We start from the raw sequence: 17185 nt of genomic DNA on the forward strand, positions 1-17185 counted from the left end.
CATAAGAAAGATTGTATTGTTGTCATTAATTTTGCCTTAAAGTGTGTTTTGTAATAAGTTGTATTAATTATTGATAAAAAAAAATTCTTAATGTGATCACGTTGATTTTCCTAAATTTTTCTTAGCATTTTAATAACATTCAGGCTGATTTTATTATAAAATGTTTTCTTATAAAAAAAGCGGGTAGACTCATTTCTCAATATCTGTTCGACATATTATCAACTTTCCCCATAGAACCATGTCGCTGTGCCGGATTACATGAGACGGATTGACTTGATGTTGACACGGTGGGAGGGTCAATGCGGTTCAAAAAAGTTCATAAAAATTTGATTAAAAAATTTGGAGAGTTAAAAGAGAATAAATAGATAAATTTGATGCTGTGTCTTGTTCATTGTAACATTTTTACACAGTCAATTTAAAAAACACATCTGGTCAGTTTACAACGAATTAGTTCTTGCGTATGTTGTTCAGCTTCTACTTCTATCTTGCTCGTCATAACAGATTTCCGCTTAGCCATCCTGAACATGAATTCAACAAATTAAATTTAAAGTTCAACTTGAATTGAAAGCAACGTCTACAAGACGGATTAGAACAAGTTCGATGTCATTTTATTTACATTGTCGACATCATATTTATACATTCCGCATTTGCTGTAAATATATCTGACATTTCGCATGCAAAATATTTATAGCTTCTTCCACTAGCAGTTCTGGAGGTAAAGCACCAGTCGATTCCACAGAAACTGAAAATAAAGATCAAGTTTTATTGGGAAATTACTAATACAGTAATGATCTTGGCGTGTATTAAATTTCTCTCTTATCGCGGGTGTAAATCATAACTTTTCAATTAAAAAAGACCACAAAAAAATCACGGAATAATCAAGTCTGTCAAATTATTAACCCAAAATAAACAAGAGCGCTACTTTCTTCACTCGATAACAAGAGATGTCATTAAAAGTGTATTTGGATGAATGTTTCATTTTCCTTTCAGAAAATATTTCATAACATTTTTTCCTCATTCGCGAATATTACTACCCGCAAAATGTTTTTCTTTTTGACGCGCAAAATTAAGTAGCTACCCGCAAAAATTACTAGCATAAGGATAGAAATAAGTTCACGAAAAAGGTTTGAAAAATCTGTCATTTTGATTCTGAGAATCTTTACATTCCGTTTTTCGTTCTAACTTCATAAACAATAACATACTGAGTCATCAATGTCGTGCCGATTTATAACGAAGTATCAATGAAAAACATAATCAGAAAAACTCACAAATAAAATGATCACGTCTTTTTTCTAACTTTACCATTGATTTTAATTTCTAAAAAAAAAGCGACATTCTGTCTTTAAATACTTCCTCCTAACTTAACAAGTCTTTTGGACGGATTTTAACCAAATTTCAACATTGATGATTACGGGAAATAACACAAAAAGAAGGCTAGTAGCATTTATAGGGTACTTATATTCAATTAAGATATAAAAAGGGTCTTCAGGATCCAACTTTATAGATTGAGAATAGCAAAATAATAAGTTTAAAGACAGTTTTTATTGATTTTCTGATTACCCTATATATAATTTCTATGCACTGGTCCTTTTTTAAAAAAATTAGAAAAACCAAAATTTTCGGACAAAAAAACTTTCGGCAGACACAAATTTCGGACGGAAAAATTTTCGGACAAAAAAAATCCGAAAGAAACCCATAGAATTCAGGGAAGGAAAAATGCTATGATCATGACACTTGACACAGTGACTAACAAAATAGAAGTGATTTGACTTTAAAAATTAATGCTACTTTTTCCAAATGAAGTACTTTTTAAATTTTTTATATATTAATTTTCATTTGCCTGATTTGCTTTTAATATGTAAAGGACATGTGTAAGTAGATGTATACATGTCTATTAGAAGTGCAAAAAGTTTAAAAAATTCCAAAATTTTTAAAGTATAGAAAAAATTATAGCTATTAATATTCAGGTTATATAAAGAGATTTTCATTAAGAAGAGTTTTGAGTACTTAAAAGAATAGTCACTGTTTAATCCCTGTGAGAAAGTTCAACATATGAAGTTAGAAGAGATAAGAAGTGATATAATCTCTCTATTGTAGATAATAAGAAAAAAATAATCAGTATTATCAAACCTCGTCGCGAAATATTTCTCTCATTCCAGTATCCTTTCTTGCGTTTACCACTACAGCTTTTTTAACTCCTACAATACAAAAAGTCTCATCGTTCACTATTCGTCTTTTAAAGGTGAAGATTTTCCTCTTTTTAAGGTCCATCACTTAAGGGTTTAAATTATTAAGCCCATCTGAATCCCTAATCCGACACATCGAATCAAATCTACTAAACTATTTGTAATCAAGGCACCACATTCGTCAATACGATCCAAACTGATTTCTTACCATTTTCTTTAACAATTTTGATCACCCCTTTCGGGAAGCATTTTACAAGTCTGTCGGTTAATTCACCAGTGATGGGTTGAAGTAGCGTTATTTCAGGTAGCAGTCGATAAGATGCTGTCGCTAAGTACAAAAATAGAGAATTATACCAACAATTATACCCCACATTGGAAAACTGTATTTACTTAGCGACAATAATACCACAACAAAAAGACAAACGCACCGACAGGACTAAACTTCGCGTGATCGGAACCAACACCTTTAACGCAGTGCATCCTCAAATCCAACTCCTGGCCAGGTCTCAATTTTGCAATTAGAATGTCATCAAGAACTGGTCGAATACCATTTGTGCCAAACTGAAATGGTTTTAAACAGAGTGATAAATAATTTCGTTTTACAAAGCAGGCCCTATGCACCCCGTAGCTTTCTCACTAATGTCCCAGTTCTAGCGTGTAATTGCAAATAAACCAGACACAAAAAAAAAAAATGCATAATTGCATCATTTAATGAGTAATATTTTGTTTGACGTTACAACACACTCACTTGTTCCGCCTGATTTCCAATGGGTATCCACTTCATGTGATTCGTTGTTACTGTAACCAAAACAAGCACACTTATACATTTACTGTTTGTGAGATGGATTTATACTTACGTTTATGATGGCACAATTTTTAACAAGTGGTTGTGGAAAATTTCCCTGCAAAAGTAAGCATTTTCAAAAACCCTCATTGCGGATCTGCGCTAAAAGATGTTAATTGTTGCTGACGTGAGCATGACAACTGCCCCTTAACTTTCAATCCCTTTATAATTTTGGGTGTTACGTACTGAACGCTTATTATAATACATCTTAAACACTGTTTATCTGTCCTACATATCATAAAAATTAATTAATGCTATATTTTAACCACAAAGTGACAATTCGCAAATTCTCGACATAGCTCTGCCTAAATTGTTAATGATAGTTTTTTCAGGTTTTCTGGGGTTACAGGATTTATAATGCTACATTTCATTAATAAAATTTTTAAAAATCTGCATGAAATTTCCCTAATAAGTTGAATGTAGAACACTGGAACTGGCATAAACAAGAAAGGATTAGTGTCATACTGCATATTCCCCACTGGATAAGTACAAAATCAATGGGCGATTACGTCATTATAAAACATCAAACCTTTATTATTGAGGTACAAAACATCTGGGTCCACAGCATCAGGAGGTGCTTTCGGATTGTGTGTACATTTTACTTTTAGTTCAAATACTATATGATACTCTGCATTCGTCGCAAGTTGTTCCTCCTCTAAATAGAACAGGCTGAGAAAGGTGAAGATAAAAATATATCTGAATTTTACAATGCTATAACTGTTAATAACCTGATGCTTATGATTGGAAGTTGCAACTGTAAAATACAAAAAAACACAGTTTTTACGCACAAAATCGTCGTCAATTCGTCAACATTTATATGAAATCACGTTTACAGTACCTGAAGTCAAGCGTTAATATAGGTTGCATGAAACCTCTTACATAAGACACAAGTGTCAACTCTTGCATAAGTTTCATGGGCAATTGATTCGAGGAGATTTGATGAGTTCTGATGAGAACTTTTTTCAAGCTCTTTTGAGAAAATGACGGTTTCATACAAATATCAAGACGGTTCAAGGAAAAACGACACTTTTTACAATTAAGGAGTTTTAAAGAGGTGTGTGGTTTTAATATTTTTTCTTATCTATATTGCAGGTTTGTACTTTTGTTAAAAAAATAATAACTTGTGAGATTTACCAAAACTATGTTCAAAGGTATAGCATCGTAAATAACAGTTGAAGTGCGTCGCTTACAATGTTTCATTACGCACAATAATTAAATGATGTATGCTAATCTATGCAAATTTTTGTTTTACTACGTCTGGCCACAGTTGTAAAATCAACTCAAATCATTTGTATATGTGCATAAATGTTCCTAAATAAAATCAGTGCAGATTGGACTTTCTAAACACCCTACCACTTTGTTTTGCTGCTTCTGTTACTTCAGGTGGAAAACTAAAACATCTTGGGTCAGCGAAAATTGGAATCAAACCAAGACGGTGTGCTAAAACCTGTAGATGAAATAAGCTCAAGTCATAAATATGTCACAAGGAAACATATTTAGAGTTGACCTACACTAACCTCATCCTGTATAATTGATGTGTTATTGAAAACAAATACTTTCTCGATCGCCATGCTGGCCACCTAAATAAATAACATCATGACATCATTAAATATCAAAACACCAAAAAATAACAAAAAAAAATAATTCTAGTAAAATTGGACGTTCTTGCATTTTTAGTGTAGCCAAAATCTGCCTGCTTAATTTTCTACCCTTGTTAGTAAGTCTTGGCATAATTTTGAAAATAAAACCCAAGCCCTTTTTATCAATCAGATTCCGAGGAAAAAAGAGTGCCTAGTTGTCAATATTTTTTTACAAGAGATTAATTAAAATGTAAAGAAATTCCCTTTTCTGTTTTATTTTTAAAGGGAAGGAGGAAAAAACTTTAATGCTAAAATAAAAGGCGAATTTTCTGAACTTTCTTATTTGTTATTTGCAGTGAAAGAGGCAAAGGTCAAAGTTCACATTGCCTACTAAGCTATACGTACATTTTTGTCTGTTAAGATAAAATTGAGAATTGTATTTAATTCTTACGTAAAACAGCTTCAAAAATTGTGAAGGCATAATATTTTCCATAGGTTAAAATAAAAGAATTGTTTAAAAGTATAAAATTTCACCATATCATCTGAGACATTTGACAAACTTTGTACGTACATTTCAAATATCTGCTGGCCAAATTGTAATTTACTTATCAATTTTACTTGAAGAAAATAAAAATAAAGAATACCTCTGCTATCAGAATCCTCCTAAATGCATTAGCTAGTGAAGCATCAATTCCAACCATATCAAATTCCATATCATTTTTATTTAGTTTCACAACTTCAATTTTAAAATTCTAGGTATTAAGCGTTTTAAAAAGAAATAAACAATAAGAAAGATTGATTTAAATTTTTTAATACCAATAGAAATCTGTTGTGCAAAACAAAATATTAAATCTCAGTAAACAATACTAACCTTTTTAAATTTATTGAAGTCCCATTCATCATTGTAATCACGATATGCTCCAGGGAAGTCAGAGCTTGATGTCTAAAGAAACAACAAAGTCCCAAGATTTTCAGTGAAAAAAAAAGACAAAAGCGAGTAATCGTACTTGAGTAATCAAATTGGGTCATACTATGGGATGAAGTTATAATATTTAAATTAAATTAATATTTAAACAAAAATTCATGACTGGCCAGTGAATTTTTGCAGAGTCAGTGGCCACACGAACTAACAAAAGTTTTACTCTAAAATACTACTATTGACAAACCTGTCAAAAATTTAATTAGTCGAAAGAACAACGGAACAACGGATAGATAAATGGTTTTGAAGATCTTGATGACCTCCACACACCTGTCCAATAGCCAAAAAAAATCAGAAATTTTTTCTGTTGTTACTTTCGTTGCGTAAATCTAAAAACACTTATCTAGAAAATGTATAGGTGCTTTTGAGAAATGGTTAAAGAGATAATTGCAGGTTGAAGGTTTTTCAAACTGTTGTTTATCTATAACAGCATACAATCATTAAACAAAATGTAGCTAAAGTGCCACTGTGAAACATTGTACAAATGTAAACCAGGTAACATTTTACATCAACAGTTATGTGGTGGCACAAGGTAAATTAAAATGGTATAATTTTAGTCACTTTTTACAAAACACAACAACTATAGAGGTTTGAAGGTTTGAAGTGTGATGAAAGTTTTGAAAGAGTGATTGATAAGTTACTTAGAGAAAGAATTGATATAGATAAGATGCGATTTGGTTTTGTTTCAGGGCGTGGCACTACAGATGCAATATTTTTACTCTGACAACTTCAGAAAAAGTATTTAGGAAAGAGAAGAATCTTTACTTTGCCTTTGTAGATTTAGAGAAAGCCACGTAAAGTTATTTGGTGGGGTATGAGAAAACTAAGTGTGGATGAGTGGCGAGTTACGATGGTACAGTCTATGTACAGCAATGCTAGAAGTCGTGTCAGGATTAACGATTCACTTAGTGATGAATTTAGTGTAAATGTTGGTGTACATCAGAGTTCTGTACTTAGTCCTTTGTTGTTTGTTCTATTCTTAGAAGCGCTGTCGATGGAGTTCACAATAGGTTGTCCATGGGAGTTATTGTATGCAGATGATTTGGTTTTCATAGCAGAGTCGATGGAAAAATTAGTTGAAAAGTTTGAGAAGTGGAAAAACGGACTAAAAGAGAAAGGGATTTCAAGATACCCCCAGTCTTTAATGACAAGAAGCCATATAATCGTTATGTTGATGAATTAAAAGCATGGACATTATTAACAGATTTTGAGAAGGAGAAGCAGGGCATCGCAGTGGCCTTATCTTTACCAGAAGAAGATTTAACACAAGTACGAGATAAAGTGTTCAGTGAGATTAGTATTGCTGATTTGAATAAAGAAGATGGAATAGACACTTTGATAGCGTTTTTGGACAACAAGGATGAATTAACTGATATGTATGAACATTACACAAACTTGGATCGTTATAAAAGAAAAAGTGATGAAACTATGGAGTCGCATATAATAGAAAGAGTACATAATTTGAAAAGTTGTACAATAAAACAAATAAATTTGATATGGCATTACCAGAAAGTGTTTTAGCATTCAAATTACTTGATGGAGCTTGTTTAAAACACTCGGACAGACAGCTTGTACTTACTGGGGTAAACTATGAAGAGGTAAATACTATGTTTGAACAAATGAAAAGTGCATTGAAAAAGATTTTTGGAGAACAACACTAAGAGCAATGAAAGCATAAAAGTTGAACCATCTATTACTAACTTATGGAGATTCAGTTAGACCTTGAAACGAACGTTTCAGATATGGTAACAGAAATAATTATGAACGAAACAATCAACGACCATTACGTAAAAGAAATAATCCACTTGATGAAAAGGGTGAACCACTTAGATGTCACATTTGTCAGTCAGTTATGCACTTTGCTCGGTTTTGTCCTCATTAGTACATTATTTGATCTGCAGAATACAACATCAAGCCAACATCGTACCCTTGAAAGAGGACGAAGTCTGTTTATCCAACTCAATACTAATAAATGAGTCATTTAAAGAAAAAGAAAAGAAAGTTGTAAATTTGGACATCCCACTGCGAAATGGTTAGCAAGTTTGTTGGTTGATGCAAAAATATATGATGAAGACTGTAAGAGAATCCTGGATCAAATTGAACAGGACTATGAAACATGCAAGAAGTTTAAACGGACACCATCTAGACCAGTGGTCTCACTGCCATTAGCTACTGATTTCAATCAGTGTCTTGTAATGGATCTTAGAAAATGGGTAAAAAGTAAATTATGGTTGTTTTACCTCATTGATGCTGCAATTTGATTCACTTTAGCTACATTAATTCGAAGGAAATTACCTTATTATTGACAAAAACATGCAGTTGTGGATTGGTAATGGATGTGGTGTTCCTGTATGCTTATTAGCAGACAACGGAGGAGAATTTGCTAATGAAGAGTACTGGGATATGTGTGATAATCTAAATATTGAAGTTTTAGACACAACAGCTCGTAGTCCATGGCAAAATGGATTACATGAACAAAACAATGCAATTGTAGATGATTGTTTGAGAACGATTTTTGATTAAAATCTAAAATTATTGTTGGAAGTTGGTTTGGTGTGGGCACTTAATGCCAAGAATTCCTTGCATATGAATTCTGGTTATAGTTCTTATCAATGACGGAATCTGAATTTGCCATCAGTGTTAAATGCAAATCCACCAGCTTTAGAAGTTGTAACCGTATCACATGTGTTTGTAAAGCATATTAATGCCCCTTAATGCACGTAAAGCATTTGATAATTGATTGATTTAGAGGCTAAACAAACAAATGCTACACCTGTGCAACAAGAACATTAGGAAAATGTTTTCGATGTAGAGAGCAGCGGAGAAGCAGAGATGAATTTGGAAGGAGAACAACAGGTGTCTGTTAGAAAAGAACATGGTTTTCCTAAAGTTAACAACCATGTTGAAGTGAAAATGAAAGATGTACCAGAAAGGTTTTCAGCAAAAGTGATAAGTAGAGGTGGAAAAGCTACAGGGATGTACAGTAGTTGGTACAACATAAGGAAAGAAGGTACAAATGATGAAATGAGCCTAGATTTTAGGGATGTCGAAGATTGGAAAAAAGTTTAATGTCAATGTAATCATTCTTCCAGAACACGTACATGATACTTTAGAAGTAGTTGAAGCAAAACAGAAGGATATAGACAACTTGAAATTGTTTGATGTTGTTCGACAGGCTCCGGATGATAAACAAAGCAAGATATCAACAATATGGATTATCACTGAAAAAGAAGTGGATCCTCCAATTCTTGCAGACTGCTATTCCAAAAATCCTCTAAAGATTAGAGGATTTTTGGAATAGCAGTCTGCAAGAATTGGAATTGTGTGGCATTAGATGTAAAGTCTGCATTTCTGCAAGGTCACACTATTGATTGTAATGTTTATGTTACACCACCCAAAGAAGCAAATGTTCCAGATGGATTAACATGGAAGCTTGTTAAAGTCGTCTGTGGCTTAAAAAATGCTTTAAGAAATTGTTATTTCAGTGTATGTTAGACATGTCAGTCCACAGTAGATAATGCACTTTTTTACTGGAAAGATACAGATAACAATCTTTGTGGCATCTTTATAATGCATGTAGATAATTTTGTACTAGCAGGAAATAAGATTTTTGAACAAACTGTTATGTCACAGTTGATTAAGACCTACAAGGTTGGTAAGATAGAATAGACCAACTTTAAATACATTAGGATAAATATAACTATGGATGAAAAGCAGTATGTTGAATGCATTCAGGAAATACAGATTTTCAACAAGCGATCCACTAGAAAGCGTGATGAACTCAACGATGAAGAATTACATGAACTTAGGTCTGCAATAGGACAATGGAACTGAATAGCTACTCAAACTCGCCCAGATGTGATGGAATTACGTGTTTCCAATGAAAACGCAAGGGTAGAGCATCTTTTGGTGGTTAACAATGTGCGTTTAATCTTTCCAAATATGTCAAAGTATGAATTGTGGAAGTTGGTAGTCCTTTCCGATGTGCCATATGCAAACTTACCGGTGCTGGTGGTAGTATAGTGATTGTGGTTGCAGAAGATGGGAAATGTTTCCAATTTCTTGGTGTTAAAGAAGATTAAGAGGGTTGTTAAGAGTATCATTGCTGCTAAAGCTTTATCCTTAGGTAATGGTATTGATGCATACAACATAGGCTGTTACATGTCACAGATTTTGTTTTCACAGAAAACAAATGAAGATTGTATTCCTATAACAGCCTACATTGATTATAAAACTTTGGATGAAAATTTTTATGCTACTACTCTGGTGTCAGCTATTCAACAAATGGTCAATAGAAGGAAAAGTTTCTGTTCGATGGGTACCTGCATCATTGCAATTGTCAGATGGGATCACCAAGCAAGGAGCATCCTTGCAGCGGCTAATAAATGTTTAATGAATGGGAAGATTACGTTTGATTGATTACGTTATGAGCAAGTTCTTGTAGCACTTTGAAAAATGATATGACAGAGCAATTAATTCTTGTTGTTGAACGAATCAAAAAAACAAAAGAAAACAAAACTACATTCTTTTATTTTTATTTTGTTCAGAAGACAGTGATCAGAAGACAGAAATCTCTCTTAAAACGTTTTAAATGTTTTGTATGTTTACTATTGTTATATTTTAAATTAGTTTAAAATTGTCTTGTACGACTGGGGGTTTAACCTACCTCAGTAAATATATTGATGTTAACTCAGATGACCTGGATCAATGCATCTAAAATGGTACAATTTCACCAGCGGAGGTACTATTTCATCATCTAGTTTTTTTATTGTAAAAAAGAAAGCCAGATATTCTGAGCAATCAATATAACTTAGTCTAATACCGTTTGTTGAGCCCCTTGTGGCTTGTTTCGGTAAAAAAATTAGGTTTACAAAGGGAGCCATTTCAAATCTATCAACATGCCTGGTGAAATTGATCGCTGTTGCAAGAAAGATAAAAATATGGAGAAAATATAAAATAGTGGTCCAGAGAAGTTTGTTTGGTTGTATTTTTTTAAAGATGGATTTAAAGAATAGGTGTACATCATCCTTTCTTCATAGTGAAATTGTGCCATTCTCACAGATATGTTTCCATGTGATATTGTTTAAACCAATCACAGGTGAGTATGCAGATTTCTTCTTACAATTGACATTATGAACGGAGGTAAGCATGTAATAAACATCCAGTAACTATTTATTAATTATAATTTAAAAAAGATGCATTGCAGATTTATTGTTAGGAACAACCTAACATATGGAAATGTAAGTTTAAACGGAGTGTATATTCTGCCGGTACCAACGGATTAGTAACACACGTTAGTCAGACGGTACCAGCAGGTTAAGGAAGAAAATTATTGTGCTGGCAGTAAATTTTCTGCCATATTGCGTACGTCAACATCATGCAGGCATTATCGTAATGGCTGACGCGGTTGATGGTGCATTTACTATTGGAGAGTTATGTAATAGATTAGAACTTTTGAAACATCACATTTTGTAGATTAATGGATTAGATTCTTGGACAATAAACAGTCTTAAGGGAGAGTAAAGAATGCCAGATTGCCGCCATATTTGTTTTTGTTTGCTAGACTTTCGGAGCCAGTCAACTAGAACGGCATTAGGACTAAAGATGGTAGAGTTAAAAGTATAAAAGAAGAAACACATTTTTGTTGATTTTAATATATATAAGGAAACCATTTTCGTATTTGTTTATTTTATTACCACCAAGTCATGGCTGAGATGTTCACAAAGAAAACACTAACCTTGATTTAAAATATTATTATGAGCTTAAACTGTCAAACTGTCTTGTGTTGTGTTCATGGTGGTCGTAAATTTTAATCAGTGCAGGAAAATGCTTCTCGCAAAGTACATATTAATAAGTTGTTTATTTTTCAAGGTTGGTTCTAGCTTTTTATTAAAAAGAATTTCTGCCATAGTTTTAGTAAGCAAGCTCTGTTCACACAGCCAGCCTAACTGGCTACTGTTCTTTTTTCTTTATTACAGAACACTGAAGAATAACTGCCCATTTAGTATCAAGATTAGGGCATCTGCAAACTTTAGAAGTAAAGGATATAGTTGATAAGTATAATCATGAACTCAACAAGGTAACTAGCTAGCTATACACGGCGGTACAATTTTTATGATAAACATCATTTATCTTTATGGCGTTTTGCCACCCTGTTGTGGCTTATTATAAAGTCAACTTAAGAATCATTATGTTTGAAGGTATAGTTTAAAGGGAAAACAGCATGGCTTTTGTCTTGCAGTTGCAGGTTCAATTCCTGCTGCCTTCATTTATTAGGGACCTTACGAAAAGCGCGATGAAGGTGAGGACGACGACGTATCTTACAAATTTACTTCAACTGAGCATGCGCGAGAGGAGAATTCCCTCATTCTACCGTTCTGTTGCAAGCATGAGGACGCAAAAACTGCCTTTGATACGTCGCAGATAGAACGTAAGTAAAATTTTGTACTTATTATACACTTTTTAGTTCATTTTTACACTGGTTTCGATTATTAAGGTTTTCTATTATATCGAACTTACTCATACATTGAATATATTATTTATTTAGTATTATTTGATTGCCAAAATTGCTAGCAGCATTTTTGTAGCTGACCTTAGCTACCTCCAGCTAAAACTTTTTTGTACTTTCTGTTTAGATTATGGGGGAAAACAGTGCCCAACAACAGAGTAAAAATAGGTATATAAAAAAGTTTTCCAATTTTTTTTCTTGCATAAAGCAATCACTTGATACATGAAAGTTCAGTGTATGTTTTTTTAAAATATACAGAAAATGTATATATTCTTGAAGTTTAACCATGAGCATAATACCTGTGCCTGTTATTTTCTTAGAAAAATGTGTTGGACTTCTGAGCATGAGGTAATGTTTTTAAGAGAAGTTTTGGTTGCTGATTTGTTTTCGAAAAAAATGGATCAAGAAAACGAGGATTGTGTCTTGAAGAAATTGCAGCTAATTTAAACAAAAGTGAAATGTTATGGTTTAGAGTAGATCAGAGAGCCCTAAGAGACAAATTGAAAAAATTATTACAATCTTTTGTATGGAAGAAAAATCAAGAAGAAAAAGGTAGCGGACTTGAAATTGAACCACTGTCAGAGACCGATGAACTTTTGCAGGAAATATACGAACGTAAAAATGAGGCTGAACGTTTACACACATCAGGGAGTGCAGCAAAAACTAAGAAAATTGATGAAAAAAAAACAGGCTGAAGATATGCGGAAAATGTCTACTGAAAGATTATCTGAAACAAGAAAACGAAAACAAGAGGGAGATTCTCAAGATGAAAACCCTAAGAAATGCTCTTCTGGTGGTGATACTATTGCATATTTACGTGAGAAGTCTGAAAAAGACTTCCAACTAAGAAAAGACGAATTAGAATTACGAAAAGAGGAGTTGAAAGTAACCAAGGGTAGGGAGGAAACTTTAATTTCCCAATCTAATGCAATGATCAATTTACTTACAAAGTTGGCAGATAAACTTTCTTAACCTTCAAATTACACAGACGCAAAGTGAAAAAAATGTTATATTATGTTAATACATTATGTTGTATATCTTGTTACATATGTCTTTTATATCTGTATTTTGTTATTATATAAAATATTGTTCCAACAAAGGTGGATCAAGGTTATAAAACTGTGAGATTTGATTTTTATACAAACACCTTGCATTTGTTAGAAGAGCACTGACTTTGTACATTTTTCCTACACTACTCAGGCCAACTTTCATATTCTTCTTAACGTCTGTATGTTTAAAAGTATTTTTAATTCCACCAAACACCCACTCCCAGCATTAGGGACTGAGCCAGTGTCTTCTAAGAGGATAGGCAGGATCACCATATATGCAGAGTATTTCTCCATTAGGACCATGTGAGAACTGTTGCAGTGTCTGTAACAAACCTGACATGGCAAGAAGGGCACAATCATGTCTCTTGCCCTCCACTGGACTGTATAAATTAGCAACCAATCTGTTAGGAGTACTGACAGCCTGATATTTCAAAGCATGATGCCTTTTGTGTCCATTGTATAACATTCTTTGTGCAACTTGTGGTCGACAACAGACTCTCACAGTTCCATATATAAACCCCCAAACGTTGTCAAGTGCAGCACCCCTCATATGTATTGCATTTGCAAATAACATCAAATTTCCTGTTGTTAACCAGGGTTGGTTCATGTTTTGCAGTAAATGTCCCCAGTTGCTATCTATGAAATCGATTGTTTGGTTAAAAATCATGCTTAGCTGTGGTACAGCCCTACCAAATCTAGAAATCAAATCGAAGTATCTACAGGGGTAGGCTAGTCTACTTAAAACCACACACAGTGCTTCCAACGAATCAACTTTTAGGTCATTATAAAAGTAGCATGTTATTTCATTTGGCATATTAAGAGCACGAACAAGTCGTAAAATGTCATTCTTCATAAATCTAAACTCAGCAACCACATCATCGTCGCTCATTTCGTTTAAGTCAAACTTGTTATAACATGTGTAGTCGAAATCAGGGTTCTTAGATGTATTCAAGTCATAGAGTAAACAAAACTCTTCATCAGTTAATAAATTTTCTGAATAACAATAGAGCAAAGTTTCTCTAGCTTCCCTGAAGTTCGGCATACTTTCACTTTCTGAAATGTTTGTTTACCTAATTCGCGCCATATTTCTTAGGTCGTTGTGGCGGGTTTTTCCTTATTCCGGCAAATGTTAAACACGACACGTGTTGAAAATTATGCGGAACTCGTCGTCTTTTAAGCGTCGCAATTTCTGTAAGGTCCCTATTATCTGTACATAACAAAGATTAAAAGTAGATTATTATTGGCAGCGTAGATTAGTGGTTATAGCTCTGATACTCTGTGCAGGAGACCAGGGTTCGATTCCTCTGGACAACAATTCAACATGGTCCTGGGTTACTCCAAAGCCATGTGAGGGAAATTGGGGAGATGGCACACTGTGTGACTTGACTAATCTTTGTAATATAAATTTGATTTTTAATTGTGTTACACTTTTGATAATATATATAATGTTATACTTTTAAATGGTATATATTTCACAGTTGTTTAACCACTTGTCAAAACAAAGGGCCTCGCAGACCAAAGCAAGGAAACGGCTAATTACCTTTTCTTAATGGGGATTTCCAAATTTATGATTTTAACAAGATGAATGAAGAAAGAAAAGCTAAAATGATTTTGTCTGTTTTGTTTTCACCAGAATGTGCTATCAACTGTATAAATAAAAACGAAAGCGTAGACGTTTCGAAGGATGGTCAAACAGGATCTTCCTAATTGCATAATTGACCAATCATTCAATATAAAACTAATTAGGAGATTTTGCCTAAAGAAACTTATGGTAAGTTGTACGGATACATAAAAGATGCAGTTGAATCACGGAAAGAAATTTGTGTGGAAATTGTAAAGCAGAGTTTGTCGAACCACGCTCTTGTGCAAGGTGCTTAATTACATACCATTAGGGTTTTTGTTTTAATAGCACAGATGGGAATATTTGCCTTTTTTTACCAAAGTTTACAATACAAAAGTCAATAATTCTTTTGTCATTACACTCTTAAAATAATATTACATATTCTGTCAGGAAAAGGGGAGATAAAAAAAGCAATCGAAAAGGTATATTTTTCTCCACTTGACTCATGTTTTCCGCTATTACCGCCGGCAGATTTATTCTGCCAGTAGTTAGTGCCGGCAGACTAATATCTCTCTTTATTCTGCATGTAATTGGTTAATTTATTCTACCGGTAATTAGTGCCGGCAGAATAAATACCCCCACTTATTCTGCTGGTACTGGCAGAATATCTAAGTCCAAGTTTAAAACTACACTGCAAAAGCCAAAAGAATACTAATAAAATGTGGCAGCGTAGATTAGTGGTTATAGCTCTGATACTCTGTGCAGGAGACCAGGGTTCGATTCCTCTGGACAACAATTCAGCATGGTCCTGGGTTACCCCAAAGCCATGTTAGGGAAATTGGGGAGATGACACACTGTGTGAGGCGTTGGATGTTGCCAGAAGTTGTCTAGTAGAGCACAGGCCTTACTAATTGGGTCTGTGTAGCTCAAAATGAGCATTAAATACTCTAGGACTCTCCATCTAAGCCACGGCCCTTCCTGGAAATAATAGACAGAGTATATCCCTCGATATTTGTCAGGCTAGCCATAAAGGGAAAACATTAGTTACAAGAGTCGATTGGTAGGTTCAAAATTTTGCTAAAAAATAATAATTCAAGGTCAGCCAGTATATACTGCAAAGCAGTTATCCAAAACAGCTAAAAATACCCGAAAATACGTTCACATTTCATCCCCAGGCTTTCTTTGCTTATTATGGCCCCTTTGAGTCATATGGGATTTAGAAAAAAATCGCAAATTAATTTTGTTTTTTTTCTTAACATAATTTAGTTTTTAAAATTAAATAACCAAATAATAACAGTTAGTTTAAATGTGAGGCTGAAGTCAATTGTAACTGGAACAAAACCAGTTTTCAATAACTCCTTTCAAAAACATAGTGAGGCATTTTCTCTGGAACCATTCCAGACATTTGTTGCATTCCACCATATCCTTGTCTTCATTGTTATTATTTCTGCAGTATGGCATTCTACAGGAGCAAAAATAATTTAATCGTTGTAGATTTTCTTCGGCAACGCAACATTATACCTTTAACGGTTGGAAAAGGTTCCATTTTAAATTAAACAATATTGTTTTCGGATTTAGGAAGATATGCATAACAGTTACTGACTTTGTTTCACAATGCTTCGTTTTGGTTTTGTTTGTGAGAAATATTTGTTTGTGAGAAAGAAATATAATAATAGCAAATCTCACATTTTTCTACTAAATAGAAAAAGCATGTGCGCAAAATTTTATGTTGATGTTTTGCTTTGTGTTCAGTATTTTTCCAGTTTTCTTTATGTTCGGCATGTCTCCAATGCAAGTGCAACATCGACTCATGTAACTAATGTTTTCCTACATGGAAAATATACACATCTATCTCTATACCTATCTATCTAAAAAAACCTAGCTAGAATACTAAAAATAGAGATTATGATGGTGCACACACCATCATAATCTCTATATTAACGATACTGTATTGTATACTGTACTGTATATATTACCGAAACGCCTTTGAGTACGACTGTCATAATCGTGAAATTTCCCTTTCAAGTCTTTATTTTTATGTATATAAGTAAAAAACATCATTTAGAAAAGGGAAATAATAGTGATAATGTCAGAAACATGCCAGTTCAGCTTTTTATTCCACTAGCCAAATATGTATAAGAAAAAGAATCAGTATTTTAGGTAAAATAAAAGTTTAGGTAAAACTATAAGATAAAATTTTAAGCATACACTTACATGAGATACTCCAAATTCCTCTAACCTAACTTTTGAACGAACATCATTTAAGTTACCATTTACTGAAGCTGCCATGTTTACCTTTCCCATACTACCATGTGTTTCGTTTTTGGCTTATTTTTCTACGAAATTAATATAGCATAATTACGATCTTCACCATATTAGGTTATGGGTGCTATATAATTATGTGAAACCGTGGCTAGCTTTTAATTGACACAAACCTCTTCCTCATGACTATATTTAAAAGTCAAATGTTTTTATCGA

The 17185-nt window shown here is 33.4% G+C and overlaps 1 protein-coding gene across 1 annotated transcript; it reads right to left on the minus strand.

Moving 5' to 3' along the window:
- Nucleotides 1-370: 370 nt before the first annotated feature.
- LOC130657996 (DNA-directed RNA polymerases I and III subunit RPAC1-like) lies at nt 371-17057 on the minus strand. The gene is made up of 12 exons (XM_057461018.1): nt 16922-17057; nt 5482-5553; nt 5255-5362; nt 4548-4610; nt 4384-4477; nt 3560-3685; nt 2935-2984; nt 2615-2747; nt 2395-2514; nt 2131-2198; nt 1269-1317; nt 371-742 (listed from the first exon to the last, which is right to left on the minus strand). The coding sequence occupies exons 1-12, from the start codon at nt 17009-17011 to the stop codon at nt 633-635; spliced, it is 1083 nt and encodes a 360-aa protein (XP_057317001.1). The 5' UTR covers nt 17012-17057; the 3' UTR covers nt 371-632.
- Between the last annotated feature and the right edge of the window lie 128 nt (nt 17058-17185).

The sequence above is a fragment of the Hydractinia symbiolongicarpus genome, chromosome 9 (genome assembly GCF_029227915.1).
Source record: "Hydractinia symbiolongicarpus strain clone_291-10 chromosome 9, HSymV2.1, whole genome shotgun sequence".
NCBI classification, from domain to species: Eukaryota; Metazoa; Cnidaria; class Hydrozoa; order Anthoathecata; family Hydractiniidae; genus Hydractinia; species Hydractinia symbiolongicarpus.